The 15752-nt window shown below is 43.6% G+C and overlaps 1 protein-coding gene across 1 annotated transcript in view; it reads left to right on the top strand.

Moving 5' to 3' along the window:
• The window catches only part of COL22A1 (collagen type XXII alpha 1 chain), a 336220-nt gene that overhangs the window by 246739 nt on the left and 73729 nt on the right, over window positions 1-15752 (top strand). Inside the window, exon 41 of the mRNA XM_033202916.1 lies at window positions 14676-14711. Coding sequence (XP_033058807.1) covers window positions 14676-14711 — 36 coding nt within the window. The remainder of the gene's footprint in view (window positions 1-14675; window positions 14712-15752) is intronic.

The following is a 15752-nucleotide window of genomic DNA, read 5'->3' as shown; positions in this document are numbered from 1 at the left end:
GCAGGGGTACCATACAGTTGAACCCCTGAATAATGTGGCAGTTGGGGTGCTGACCCTGCACAGTTGAAAATTTGAGTATAACTTTTGACTGTCACTGTGTTTAACTAATAGCCTACTGTAGACTGGAAGCCTTACTGATAATTCAAAGTCAAGTAACACATGTTTTGCTTGTTATGTGTATTATATGGTATATTCTTACAACAAAGCAAGCTAGAGAAAAAAAGTTATGAAAAAAATCATAAGGAAGAGAAAATACATTTATAGTACTGTACAGTATTTATCGATACCGTAAGTTTGTGTTGTTTGCTTGCAAGAACAGTCCACTGGAAAGGGCTGCAGCCACAGCTGCAGACCTCAGTGTAAGGTACACATCAAGTCATACAGCTTTTTTCTTTTTTTTCTTTTTTTGAGATGGAGTCTTGCTCTGTCGCCCAGGCAGGAGTGCAGTGGCGCGATCTCGGCTCACTGCAAGCTCCGCCTCCCGGGTTCACGCCGTTCTCCTGCCTCAGCCTCCCAAGTAGCTGGGGCTACAGGCGTCCGCCACCTCGCCCGGCTAATTTTGATTTGGTATTTTTAGTAGAGACGGGGTTTCACCGGGGTCTCGATCTCCTGACCTCGTGATCCACCCGCCTCAGCCTCCCAAAGTGCTGGGATTACAGGCGTGAGCCACCGCGCCTGGCTGCCATTCAGCTCTTTCTTGTAATATCACGACTTTTCTCTGCTCTCTGGGAGAACTTCCAGCATCACTTGTAGTGCTTCATATGGGTTTTCTGGTGTTATTCAGTGTTTAAAGTATTGCAATAAACATGACAAAACACACACACACACATACACAAGAACTGTGAGAGAACACTTTTTACTTTGGTAACGCGATTTACTGGAGAGAGAGACTGCTCACGCAGAGATGATTAGAATCACACAGCATTTAAGCAGATACTAACAACACGTGAGCTCACCATGATTGCAACAGGAGGTGGCTCTAAAATTATTACAGTGCTACGGTCTGGCTACAGTTAATTTTATGCAGGTATGACTTAATGTTGCATGTATGTTTCTTTACATTTCTCTCAACAGTCATGGTGCCATGTATGGTCTGTGTTTGTGTGCACACATTTTTAACAAACTGTAGCTTTTTATTATAGATCTGTGTATATTTTATGATACTAAATGATACAACAGACTAGTATCTCTATATTTTCTGCGTTTATGGCATACCTTACTTTTGCTTAATTTTTCAGTATTTCTAGGCCACTGGGTCATTTGACAGTTTTTTTAAATTGTTGAAAATCTCCAAAGTATTTATTGAAAACAATCTGCATTTAAGTGGACCTGCATGTTCAATCCCACGTTGCTTAGGGGTCAACTGTAGTAATGAAAGTTCATGTTCACTTAAGTCTTCACACTCACCAGTGGCTTTTTTTTTGTTGTTTGTTTGAGACAGGGTCTCACTCTGTCCCCCAAGCTGGAGTGCAGTGGTGTGATCATGGCTCACTGCAGCCTTAACCTCCTGGGCTCAAGTGATCCTCCCACCTCAGCCTCCTGAGTAGTTGGGACTACAGGTGCGAGCCACCATGCCTGGCTAAGTTTTGTATTTTTTGTAGAGATGAGATTTTCACCTGTTGCCCAGACTGGTCTCAAATTCCTGAGTTCAAGCCATCCACCTGCCTTGGCATCCCAAAGTGTTGGAATTACAAGTGTGAGCCACCGTGCCCAGCCTACCAGTGGCTTTTTATATGCATGATTGCTCCTGTAAGATTGACTTCCGTGTCTAGCCCGTGTTTGTTTGTTTGTTTATTTATTTAAACTCATGTCTTATCTGCCTGCTTTAGTCCAATTCCTTTGATCATAAGAACCAAAGTCACTCAGGCTGTCACAAGAATTAGGCTGGCTAGATTCCTTTAGGTGTGAGTACCCCCATCTTGTCTGGATGCTGCTTGGGAACACTGGGTATTTGTCCATGGTTACCCCAGGGTCCAGCTCCCGGCCACGTCCCTGTGGCCGATGCTCAAGGAATGTACAGCGCTTGATTCACTGAGATCCATTCTCACCCTGCCCAGTGCACAGAGCTGCGTCCTGTGGGCAGTGAAGGAGGAGGATGAGGAAGGTGTAAAGCCACATACCACCTCCCAGACTCCAGGGTCCCTGTATTGCTTTGTGTATAACCAGGAGCTGAGCCTCCCACAGTTTTTAGATTGAAGTCTCAAGATGGCTAGGCGCAGTGGCTCACACCTGTAGTCCCAGCACTTTGGGAGGCTGAGGTGGGTGGATCACCTGAGGTCAGTAGTTCAAGACCAGCCTGGCTAACATGGTGAAACCCCATCTCTACTAAAAATATAAAAATTAGCTTGGTGTGGTGGTGGGCTCCTGTAATCCCAGCTACTAGAGAGGCTGAGACAGGAGAATCACTTGAATCTGGGAGGTGGAGGTTGCAGTGAGCCAAGATTGTGCCACTGCACTCTAGCCTGGGTGACAGAGCAAGGCTCCATCTCAAAAAAACAAAACAAAACTAAACAAAAAAGGTCTTAGGAATTTCTTCTGTTGATAGAGATAGAAAATAGTTAATAGTTTTAAAATAAGTTTCTGCTGCCACTTCTGATTGGGAACTCTTCTTTCTAAATGAAACAAACCATTTTGTTATTCTCAGTAATAATTCCTAAGGCACACTTAACATGCTGGGCACTTGGCTTGACATGCCACTGCCTTCTCTAGTTTTCCTAGTGGTCCAGTAAGGTATTACTATTATCGTCTCCAGGTTTCAGATGAGGAGACTCAGGCTCAGAGAGGTTTAGGCAGTTGGCCTTGGTCACGCTGCTAGTGAGAGACAAAGCAGGCATTTGAACCTGCGTTTATCTTGCCCTGAAGTCTGCACTTTTTGTTTCTAAGCAGAAGACAGCCTCTGCTGTCCCTGTGGCTCCAGGAGCCTCCTTCATGACATGGTGGGAGGAGCAGGGGTGTCCTGGACTGTTTCTGGTTCTGCACAGTTAAAGCCAGCACAAGAAAGGCTTCTTGGTACCAGACATGGGAAAGGCCAGATACTGCCCTGACCGGCCTCCAGGACCCTCATCTCTGCTTCCTTAGCAGACCCCACGGCCATGGCCGAGCCCTCTCCGGAACTCCCTGCCCTCCGTTTCCACACTTCCCGCTCAGCTTCACTCAGCCCCTGCATCGCTCGTGGGTTTTCCCGCTGGTCTCCCCAGCTGCCTGGCCTCTGGGCCTCTGGTCTGTTCCCTCTGACCCCTTCTCCACTCCGCAGCCACAGCTGTCCTCCTAAAGCCTGGATCTGAGCCCACCTCTTGCCTGGTGGGTAGCTTCAGAGGCCTCTCCAGCAAGGTGCTCGGGCCCTTCTCCTTCAGGCCACAGCTTCCCCGGGACATTCCTGGAGACACCCCTGCTGCTCTCTGAGCACAGAGTCTGACTTCTCCTCTTGGCCTAGTGCTCTCCTCTGCCAGGGATATCTCTGCCTCATCCTCTTCTCTACCTGTGAAGCCCCCACCCCACTAAACCTCTTTTCTCCTGTCCGCCTCTGGGTGAAAATTCCGCAAACTCTCTCAGGCTGATGCCAGTAGCTCTGGGCATCCCGTAACCCTGACTCACTGAGCCTGATCAATCATTACAACAGAGATTTCCCTCTCACCTGGAGCGCTTCACATAGGCGGGCTCCATGCCCTGCAGCCACTCAGCCACCCACCCCAGCACGCAGCAGTAGGCTTGCGCACACGTGAGGCACTCGGATCAAAGATTACAGAGAATAAAAGTTCACTTTATTTTCAGATCTGTGCCTTTGGTAGGAGGAACACAAAGATGATCCATTCTTAGAGAAAGGAAGCTGGTTTTTAGAACAGCCTGATAGCAGAGAAAGAAGAGAATGTGTTTCCCTTATCTAAAGCCATATGGGACTTTCAGTTTTGTAAAACTATGATAATTGTCAGAAAACACCGATAGCATGAATGTTGATGTGCATCAGATGTAAGTGTATTCATATGTGTGGTATATATGTGTATGTATGTGTGTCTCTGTAGGTATATCTATCAGTTTTTATTGTGGAGAAATTCAAATATACTAACAGTAGGTAGAATAGTAAAGTAAACACCCATATAGCCACAACTAGTGCCAGGATCCCACAGCCAATGACCATGGTTTTCCTCTTATCCACTACCTTCCATTATTTTCAAGCAAATTCCAGACACATTTTGTCTGTAGATATTTCAGTATATATTTCTAAAAGATAAAAATTTTAAAAAACAGAACCGCAATTTTATAATATACCCCTTAAAAATCCATAACACCATCAAATATCTAGTCAGTGTTCAAATTTCTAATTATTTCATGCATGTCACACTTCTGTGTTTTTTGTTTGTTTCTTTAAGATCCAAATAAACATATAGCAATTGGTTGGATGTTTCAATTTTTTTTTTTTTTTTTTACTCTCATAGAATTTTCTTTTTTTTAATTATTATTATACTTTAAGTTCTAGGGTACATGTGCATAACGTGCAGGTTTGTTACATATGTATACTTGTGCCATGTTGGTGTGCTGCACCCATCAACTCGTCAGCACCCCTCAATTCATCATTTATATCAGGTATAACTCCCAATGCAATCCCTCCCCCCTCCCCCCTCCCCATGATAGGCTCCGGTGTGTGATGTTCCCCTTCCTGAGTCCACGTGATCTCATTGTTCAGTTCCCACCTATGAGTGAGAACATGCAGTGTTTGGTTTTCTGTTCTTGTGATAGTTTGCTAAGAATGATGGTTTCCAGCTGCATCCATGTCCCTACAAAGGACGCAAACTCATCCTTTTTTATGGCTGCATAATATTCCATGGTGTATATGTACCACATTTTCTTAATCCAGTCTGTCACAGATGGACATTTGGGTTGATTCCAAGTCTTTGCTATTGTGAATAGTGCTGCAATAAACATACATGTGCATGTGTCTTTATAGCAGCATGATTTATAATCCTTTGGGTATATACCCAGTAGTGGGATGGCTGGGTCATATGGTACATCTAGTTCTAGATCCTTGAGGAATCGCCATACTGTTTTCCATAATGGTTGAACTAGTTTACAATCCCACCAACAGTGTAAAAGTGTTCCTATTTCTCCACATCCTCTCCAGCACCTGTTGTTTCCTGACTTTTTAATGATTGCCATTCTAACTGGTGTGAGATGGTATCTCATTGTGGTTTTGATTTGCATTTCTCTGATGGCGAGTGATGATGAGCATTTTTTCATGTGTCTGTTGGCTGTATGAATGTCTTCTTTTGAGAAATGTCTGTTCATATCCTTTGCCCACTTTTTGATGGGGTTGTTTGTTTTTTTCTTGTAAATTTGTTTGATTTTTTTGTAGATTCTGGATATTAGCCCTTTGTCAGATGAGTAGATTGCAAAAATTTTCTCCCATTCTGTAGGTTGCCTGTTCACTCTGATGGTAGTTTCTTTTGCTGTGCAGAAGCTCTTTAGTTTAATCATATCCCATTTGTCAATTTTGGCTTTTGCTGCTGTTGCTTTTGGTGTTTTAGACATGAAGTCCTTGCCCATGCCTATGTCCTGAATGGTACTACCTAGATTTTCTTCTAGGGTTTTTATGGTATTAGGTCTAACATTTAAGTCTCTAATCCATCTTGAATTAATTTTCGTATAAGGGGTAAGGAAAGGATCCAGTTTCAGCTTTCTACTTATGGCTAGCCAATTTTCCCAGCACCATTTATTAAATAGGGAGTCCTTTCCCCATTTCTTGTTTCTCTCAGGTTTGTCAAAGATCAGATGGCTGTAGATGTGTGGTATTATTTCTGAGGACTCTGTTCTGTTCCATTGGTCTATATCTCTGTTGTGGTACCAGTACCATGCTGTTTTGGTTACTGTGGCCTTGTAGTATAGTTTGAAGTCAGGTAGCGTGATGCCTCCACCTTTGTTCTTTTGACTTAGAATTGTCTTGGCAATGCGGGCTCTTTTTTGGTTCCATATGAACGTTAAAGCCGTTTTTTCCAGTTCTGTGAAGAAACTCATTGGTAGCATGATGGGGATGGCATTGAATCTATAAATAACCTTGGGCAATATGGCCATTTTCACGATATTGATTCTTCCTATCCATGAGCATGGTATGTTCTTCCATTTGTTAGTGTCCTCTTTTATTTCACTGAGCAGTGGTTTGTAGTTCTCCTTGAAGAGGTCCTTTACATCCCTTGTAAGTTGGATTCCTAGGTATTTTATTCTGTTTGAAGGAATTCTGAACGGAAGTTCATTCATGATTTGGCTCTCTGTTTGTCTGTTACTGGTGTATAAGAATGCTTGTGATTTTTGCACATTCATTTTGTATCCTGAGACTTTGCTGAAGTTGCTTATCAGCTTAAGGAGATTTTGGGCTGAGACAATGGGGTTTTCTAAATATACAATCATGTCATCTGCAAACAGGGACAATTTGACTTCTTCTTTTCCTAACTGGATACCCTTGATTTCTTTCTCTTGCCTGATTGCCCTAGCCAGAACTTCTAAGACTATGTTGAATAGGAGTGGTGAGAGAGGGCATCCCTGTCTTGTGCCAGTTTTCAAAGGGAATTTTTCCAGTTTTTGCCCATTCAGTATGATATTGGCTGTGGGTTTGTCATAAATAGCTCTTATTATTTTGAGGTACATTCCATCAATACCGAATTTATTGAGCGTTTTTAGCATGAAGGGGTGTTGAATTTTGTCAAAAGCCTTTTCTGCATCTATTGAGATAATCATGTGGTTCTTGTCTTTGGTTCTGTTTATATGCTGGATTACATTTATTGATTTGTGAATGTTGAACCAGCCTTGCATCCCAGGGATGAAGCCCACTTGATCATGGTGGATAAGCTTTTTGATGTGCTGCTGAATCCGGTTTGCCAGTATTTTATTGAGGATTTTTGCATCGATGTTCATCAGGGATATTGATCTAAAATTTTCTTTTTTTGTTGTGTCTCTGCCAGACTTTGGTATCAGGATGATGTTGGCCTCATAAAGTGAGTTAGGGAGGATTCCCTCTTTTTCTATTGATTGGAATAGTTTCAGAAGGAATGGTACCAGCTGTTCTTTGTACCTCTGGTAGAATTCAGCTGTGAATCCATCTGGTCCTGGACTTTTTTTGGTGGGTAGGCTATTAATTATTGCCTCAATTTCAGAGCCTGCTATTGGTCTATTCAGGGATTCAACTTCTTCCTGGTTTAGTCTTTGAAGAGTGTAAGTGTCCAGGAAATTATCCATTTCTTCTAGATTTTCTAGTTTATTTGCGTAGAGGTGTTTATAGTATTCTCTGATGGTAGTTTGTATTTCTGTGGGGTTGGTGGTGATATCCCCTTTATCATTTTTTATTGAGTCTATTTGATTCTTCTCTCTTTTCTTTTTTATTAGTCTTGCTAGCGGTCTGTCAATTTTGTTGATTTTTTCAAAAAACCAACTCCTGGATTCATTGCTTTTTTGGAGGGTTTTTTGTGTCTCTATCTCCTTCAGTTCTGCTCTGATCTTAGTTATTTCTTGCCTTCTGCTAGCTTTTGAATGTGTTTGCTCTTGCTTCTCCAGTTCTTTTAATTGTGATGTTGGAGTGTCAATTTTAGATCTTTCCAGCTTTCTCTTGTGGGCATTTAGTGCTATAAATTTCCCTCTACACACTGCTTTAAATGTGTCCCAGAGATTCTGGTATGTTGTATTTTTGTTCTCATTGGTTTCAAAGAACATCTTTATTTCTGCCTTCATTTCGTTATGTACCCAGTAGTCATTCAGGAGCAGGTTGTTCAGTTTCCATGTAGTTGAGCAGTTTTGATTGAGTTTCTTAGTCCTGAGTTCTAGTTTGATTGCACTGTGGTCTGAGAGACAGTTTGTTATAATTTCTGTTCTTTTACATTTGCTAAGGAGTGCTTTACTTCCAATTATGTGGTCAATTTTGGAATAAGTGCGATGTGGTGCTGAGAAGAATGTATATTCTGTTGATTTGGGGTGGAGAGTTCTATAGATGTCTATTAGGTCCGCTTGGTGCAGAGATGAGTTCAATTCCTGGATATCCTTGTTAACTTTCTGTCTCGTTGATCTGTCTAATGTTGACAGTGGAGTGTTGAAGTCTCCCATTATTATTGTATGGGAGTCTAAGTCTCTTTGTAAGTCTCTAAGGACTTGCTTTATGAATTTGGGTGCTTCTGTATTGGGTGCATATATATTTAGGATAGTTAGCTCTTCCTGTTGAATTGATCCCTTTACCATTATGTAATGGCCTTCTTTGTCTCTTTTGATCTTTGATGGTTTAAAGTCTATTTTATCAGAGACTAGGATTGCAACCCCTGCTTTTTTTTGTTCTCCATTTGCTTGGTAGATCTTCCTCCATCCCTTCATTTTGAGCCTATATATGTCTCTGCATGTGAGATGGGTCTCCTAAATACAGCAGACTGATGGGTCTTGAGTCTTTATCCAGTTTGCCCGTCTGTGTCTTTTAATTGGAGCATTTAGTCCATTAACATTTAAGGTTAAAATCTTAATTTAAGGTGACAAAATCTCTAAGCATTTGCTTATCTGTAAAGGATTTTATTTCTCCTTCACGCATGAAACTTAGTTTCGCTGGATATGAAATTCTGGGTTGAAAATTCTTTTCTTTAAGAATGTTGAATATTGGCCCCCACTCTCTTCTGGCTTGTAGAGTTTCTGCCGAGAGGTCTGCTGTTAGTCTGATGGGCTTCCCTTTGTGGGTAACCCAACCTTTCTCTCTGGCTGCCCTTAAGATTTTTTCCTTCATTTCAACTTTGGTGAATCTGGCAATTATGTGTCTTGGAGTTGCTCTTCTCGAGGAGTATCTTTGTGGTGTTCTCTGTATTTCCTGAATTTGAATGTTGGCCTGCCCTACTAGGTTGGGGAAGTTCTCCTGGATGATATCCTGAAGAGTGTTTTCCAACTTGGTTCCATTTTCCCCCTCACTTTCAGGCACCCCAATCAGACGTAGATTTGGTCTTTTTACATAATCCCATACTTCTTGCAGGCTTTGTTCATTTCTTTTTCTTCTTTTTTCTTTTGGTTTCTCTTCTCGCTTCATTCATTTGATCCTCAATCGCTGATACTCTTTCTTCCAGTTGATCAAGTCAGTTACTGAAGCTTGTGGATTTGTCACGTATTTCTCGTGTCATGGTTTTCATCTCTGTCATTTCATTTATGACCTTCTCTGCATTAATTATTCTAGCCGTCAATTCTTCCACTCTTTTTTCAAGATTTTTAGTTTATTTGCGCTGGGTACGTAATTCCTCCTTTATCTCTGAGAAGTTTGATGGACTGAAGCCTTCTTCTCTCATCTCGTCAAAGTCATTCTCTGACCAGCTTTGATCCGTTGCTGGCGATGGGCTGCGCTCCTTTGCAGGGGGAGATGCGCTCTTATTTTTTGAATTTCCAGCTTTTCTGCCCTGCTTCTTCCCCATCTTTGTGGTTTTATCTGTCTCTGGTCTTTGATGATGGTGACCTACTGATGGGGTTTTGGTATAGGTGTTCTTCCTGTTTGATAGTTTTCCTTCTAATAGTCAGGACCGTCAGCTGTAGGTCTGTTGGAGATTGCTTGAGGTCCACTCCAGACCCTGTTTGCCTGGGTATCAGCAGCAGAGGTTGCAGAAGATAGAATATTGCTGAACAGCGAGTGTACCTGTCTGATTCTTACTTTGGGAGCTTCCTCTCAGGGGTGTACTCCACCCTGTGAGGTGTGGGGTGTCAGACTGCCCCTAGTGGGGGATGTCTCCCAGTTAGACTACTCAGGGGTCAGGGACCCACTTGAGCAGGCAGCCTGTCCGTTCTCAGATCTCAACCTCCGTGTTGAGAGATCCACTGCTCTCTTCAAAGCTGTCAGACAGAGTCGTTCGGGTCTGCACAGGCCTCTGCTGCTTTCCCTGTTGTTTTTTTTAGCTGCGCCCTGTCCCCAGAGGTGGAGTCTACAGAGACAGGCAGGTTTCCTTGAGCTGCTGTGAGCTCCATCCAGTTCGAGCTTCCCAGCAGCTTTGTTTACCTACTTAAGCCTCAGCAATGGCAGGCGCCCCTCCCCCAGTCTCACTGCTGCCTTGCGGTTAGATTGCAGACTGCTGTGCTAGCAATGAGGGAGGCTCCGTGGGCGTGGGACCCTCCCGGCCAGGTGTGGGTATAATCTCCTGGTGTGCCCGTTTGCTTAAAGCGCAGTATTGGGGTGGGAATTACCCGATTTTCCAGGTGTTGTGTGTCTCAGTTCGCCTGGCTAGGAAAAGGGATTCCCTTCCCCCTTGTGCTTCCCAGGTGAGGCAATGCCTCGGCCTGCTTCAGCTCTCGCTGGTCGGGCTGCAGCAGCTGAGCAGCACTGATTGTCCGGCACTCCCCAGTGAGATGACCCCAGTACCTCAGTTGAAAATGCAGAAATCACCAGTCTTCTGTGTCGCTCGCGCCGGGAGTTGGAGACTGGAGCTGTTCCTATTCGGCCATCTTGCTCCGCCCCCTAGTCTCATAGAATTTTCTACCATCTGGAATTTGTTAATGTGATAGCTCAATGCGTTCCTCTGTCCTTATGGTTCAACTAAGTTGGTACTCAGACCTAGAGGTTTGATCTGATTCTGGTTTGATGTTGTTGGCAAGACTTCACAGGTAGGGTGTTCGTCCAGTAGGAGGCACATGATGTCTGGTGGAGCCTCTTTGTGATGCATTCACCGTGTGGTGTCTAATGCTCCCACCAATTAGTACATCAAGGGTTGCAAACTGGCGCTAGTCTAGTTCTATTCATTCTTTCTTTATTAGCTGGAATAGTTCTATATACAGAAATGTTCCCTAAAGCACCCTTTGGATACCCAGTGGTACAAGATATATGGAAGGCAGAATATAAATGCTTGAAGTCTTTCCCTTGTTTTCAAATCATGACTTGGTTCCCTAGCATCTTGCAAACAGGACCAATTAGATGCTTGTTTTTGTTGTTTATTCTAAGAATAATTTTGAACTTGGTGATATAAACACATTAGATGTGTTTTAAATTATTGCAGCTAGTCTTCCTTTTGATGCTCAGTTTGTCTTGTCTTCTACCAATGGAGGTCTATTTAAGTTGATCCTGATTACCTCTGACACAAACTTAACCGTCTTTGATGCTTTCCTTGCTCTAGGTTTGTTGTGTACATTTCTTGTCCAGGTCTCTGATCAGTCATTTCTTCAAGAAGTTGTAGTAGTTTCTCTTAATGGAAACTGGTATCAAAGGCCCAAATCTGGGCATTAGGGTAAAATGACTCTTGAACAAACACATCAGAGGCCGTAATTTCAGAGAAGAGGGTTGTAATTGTTGAAAACATATATGAGCTTCAGATATAGGAATGACTTTAGAAAGTCTTTGTACAATCCCCTTCTTCAACACACCTTTATCGTTCTTAAAGTAAACTAACAGGATAGACATGGGAAAGGCTTTTATGGTTGGGCACTGCCTGCTTCACTACTTGTAGTATCTTCTTTTATTTCTGATAACACAAGGCAAGGTGATACTCTAGATTTGTATTACAGCTGAGAAAAGTGAAGGTCAGAGAAGCTGTCTAAGTAACTTGCTTAAGGTCAAACAGCTGATGATTGATAAGCTAAGATTTGAAATGAAGACCTTTAATTTAAAAACACATCCTTCAATGTGGATTTTCTATTAAATGACATAAGAAGATAATTTGGAGCCTGGCATGGTAAACAAGTCAAATGCTTAAAGTGGATCCTGGGATTTAACTTGAAAACAAAGGGTGACTCTCAAATGACATGACATTTCCCAGGCCAATAACAAACCATCCCTCACGCCCTTTCCTTAAGGAATACATATCCATCCTCCCTGGGAACTACTGTGAAAGGAACACAATTCGAATGCAGGTGTGGTGGCCCATGTGCACCACTGACCTACACCGTGACAGAAGCAGTGAGGTAGAATGAAGGGAGCACTGGCTTCTGAGTCAAACAGACCAGAGGTGGAATGCCGAGTCCATCATTTTTTCTGCTTGTCCTTAGGCAAGCTATTTAATGAATTTTAGCTTTAGTTTCTCCATCTATAGCAATGAAGTGTTGATAATACCCAGTTTGTAGGCCTCTGATTGGGGTGAAAGTGAGAGAATCTGTGTATGGAGCAGATAGGACCACTCCTGGCATATAGACCAATAGCTAGAAGTCCCCCTTGTGCAGCTGTGAGTTATTCATTCATCTCTGTTTCCCTAGCCAGACCTCCCTATGTGGGTGTATGACTCCTTCAGCCATTTCTGGAATGAGATAGAATTCTGAGAAATGACGGGAGATTTCAAGAGAAAGAGAGAAGCAAATGCGCTACATTCTGGTGATTTATCATTCATTTGGTCAAGAGGGAAAAATGAATAATTTCATAAATTTACTGTGATCTGCCACTGTTCAGTCATGATCATTGTGTGTCTTAAGAATTTATATATATATATTTTAGTTCAGTTGCCACTCTGCATAGGTTCTCCAGGAAATGACATTTGCCATGATTCTGAAAGACAATTATTCTGGGAAATTCCTATTTTATATTAGTTTCGAATTAATCTGGTTATTACAATTTTTTTATTTTAATGACTCTACATTTCTATTTCTAAAAACGTACTCTGGCTCTTTTCATACCTGCCAGATCTTTCTGGATAATGCCATGTTATTTTCTCTGTGTTTTCTTTCTTTTTTTCCCCTATATGTAATCATTTTAATAGACCTTTTTTATTGCCTGTATCTGACCACCCCATTCTCCGAAGTTCATGGAAACTCAGTTCTACCACTCTTTATGTCCTTGTGGTGAACAGCTTTGTGATTTGAGATTGCAGTTTTGTGCCTTTGGGAATCTGTGAAGATCCTTTCGCTGCTCTGTATGCTCCTAGGGGATTTTCTTTCTGGGTGCCCAGATGTTGACTTGTGTGCAGGCACATTGGCTTTGAGCTGAAGTTCTGCAGGACTTCTGACTTAGAGGTCCCAGATACCTGTGAGGGCAGGGCCATGAGGGTGAGTTCTCAGAGGAGGCTTCCGTCATCATGCACCTGCATCCCAGACAAAGATGGGTGAGCTTCCTTGACATCATTTTCTTCTCTACCCTTTCACTTTACTATCTGTCCCTTTACAGAAAAAGCCTGTGGACCCCTGCTACAACCTACTGAAGGATTTGCCTTTACTTACTGTTCTGAGTTTCAACTTCCTGATCAAAAGGGCCTCCAGCCTCGTTTCCCATCCCCGCACAGCTCTCAGAGTCCTGCTCCCCTCCAGGGCAGGTCTGTGTAGATTTAGGGCACTGCTTCTCAGTTGTCTCTTTCTCTAGACCTCTGGAGATTTTCTCTACTTTCTCTAGTGCCCAACTACACACTTAAAATGATGCTTATTCTATTTTATATTAGACTGCTCTGGGGCATATTTAATGGGTAGGCTTTTAGGTTACCCCTGCCACCATACTGCAGGAACCTTGGCATTGGTGTGAAATCATTTTGCTCTCTCAGGAATACCTAGGGACATTCTCGTGGGCTGTGCTACAGGGAGATGCAGGGCATATGGGACTGAGGGCAGAATATGAGACTAACCTCATCCTGGCCAGTGATTCCTGGCTTGTCTTGGGCACGTCTCTCTCTCTCCTCTGGACTTAGTTGGATCGTCAGTGAAAAGAAAGGATGATAGGCACTGATTCTCAAGTTCTCCTTGTGCTTTAAATTTTTCATTTTGATCAAATGCTATTTGCTGTGCTGTAGTCTGCTATGTTCTTGCAATGCACACGGCGCTTGCTGAGTGTGGAGAGAGCATGGTAAGAATGCAGACTCGGCAGCCACCTCATGGGAGCATTCAGTCCATTCAGTGAAGAGGAATGGGCCAACAGGCAGTAACAATGCTGGACTTTCAGTCTTAGGCAGGGCGCGTGCAGGGGCGGAGACTATCCATTGAGCACCCTGGGAGAAGCCAGAGGAGGCTCTGCACAGGCAGGGATTTCTCAAAGGAGAACCAGAGAGTGACAAGAATGTTTCCAGGCAGAAAGGCAGGACAGAGTCTTTGTGGAAATGCACAAGCATAGCAAAGCCTCAGGGGCAAGGGACGGTCCCATTCGCTGCAAGACTTGGAACTGCATGTGAATGCCTTCCAGTCAATCAATGAACAGCATCTTAAGCATAATATCTAGAAGCCAAATTCTGTCTGGGCAAAGAACTGGGCACCGTGGAGGATGCCAGGCCCATGTCTGTGTGTCTGTATACGTGTGTGTGCGTGCATGTGTGTGTGCGTGTGTGTGTGTGTGTGTGCATGCACCCCTTGTTGGAGAAGGGAGCATGACTACTGCAGCCTCAGCCACTAAGGCTATGGCTGGGGAATGCGGTCGTTATCATGCCCATCCTTTCCTGAGCAGAAAGAGCCAGTACATGTCCAAGGGGGTGCAATACAGGGAAGTCGGGGCTGCCAGGTTCAACCTCACACTAAAGTTACAAAGTAGAGTTGGGCCCAGGTGTCAGGAGCTATGCAGGGATGATGATAGGGTGGCAACAGTTAAGAGGCAAGTGGAGGAGCTTCCAGAGAGACTTTCATGAGCAACATTTGTGGGTGGGTAGGTGGTAAGAGGGTATGCCAGTGTGGCTTCAAGGTAGGAGGAAGTTAGTAACTCCTTCCGGGACAACGGAGGACCTGTCTAAGGAATAAACACCATAGCTTGTTTACATAAGCATGTCATTTCTACTTTGCTTACATACTTGTTTGTTTGTTTCTAGGGCCCTTCCGGACCACCAGGAGACAAAGGGCCCCCGGTACAGTATGCTTTAAATAAAGGGATGAGTTTCTATACAAGGAATCCTGCTCGAATCAAAGCAGTTTTAAATGGGAGGCACCAAAAACTGAAGTAGATTCTGAAATTTCCTCACGTCATTGAACAGTGCAGACTCCAGCGTACCAACTCTGACCTGTGGAACAGAGTATGATAGATGTGCATATGAGCAGAGAAGGGATGCCATGCCCATATTATAGTCAGGCAAACAGACTGGCTTCTGTTTTGGGCATCTCTTCAACATAGAAGGGCGGCCATGGTTTAATGAATTCAGCCAAATTGCCTGAAGAACTAATTTTGAATCCTGGTTTCGCCAACCCCAACCACACGGCAGTGAGCCAATGTGGGAATTGCTCTTAATCTGTAATGTGGGCAGAGCAAGACCCGGGAGCCACTGTGGAGACCTGATGGACTGACTTTATGCTGAAGCAACAGGAGAGCTCTCAGTAAGCCTTCATTCTTAGGAGCAGCAACCATCCATGACATGCCTGTGCATGCATTTGCTGGGAAAATATGATTTCCTATAAATTCACCCCAGGGGAAATAGCTGCATTGTAGCAACTGGGATGATATTGTACCTTGTGTCTTGTGAACATATTTTGAATAACCTTTATTTATATGATTTCTGAATTCAGGACAGGGATTGCTTTGTGTGTGTGTGTAACAGTCTCGCTCTGTCAACCAGGCTGGAGTGCAGTGGCACGACCTTGGCTCACTGCAGTCTCTGCCTCCTGGGTTCAAGCAATTCTCCTGCCTTACCCTCCCCAGTAGTTGGGATTACAGGTGTGAGCCACCATGCCCAGCATGGGGCTACAGGGCTCCTTATACCCATTTTTATAGATGAAGAAATTGAGGTACTACGTAGTGAACTGATAGACATGAGATTTCAAAGCAAGTTATTGCAAAGCAGAGGCAAACAGGTGGGACTCTAGATGGAGGGGTTGGTGTGAGAGGGGGTCTGTGAAGGCCCAGGAGATGCAGTGTCAGCTCCTGAGCAGCCCTGTAGCACAGTTCCAGCAACTGC

This window comes from Trachypithecus francoisi, unplaced genomic scaffold (genome assembly GCF_009764315.1).
Source record: "Trachypithecus francoisi isolate TF-2019V2 unplaced genomic scaffold, Tfra_2.0 Lachesis_group7, whole genome shotgun sequence".
Classification (NCBI taxonomy): domain Eukaryota; kingdom Metazoa; phylum Chordata; class Mammalia; order Primates; family Cercopithecidae; genus Trachypithecus; species Trachypithecus francoisi.
Note: the sequence above shows the minus strand (reverse complement) of the source record. Positions and strands in the feature narration are given on the sequence as shown.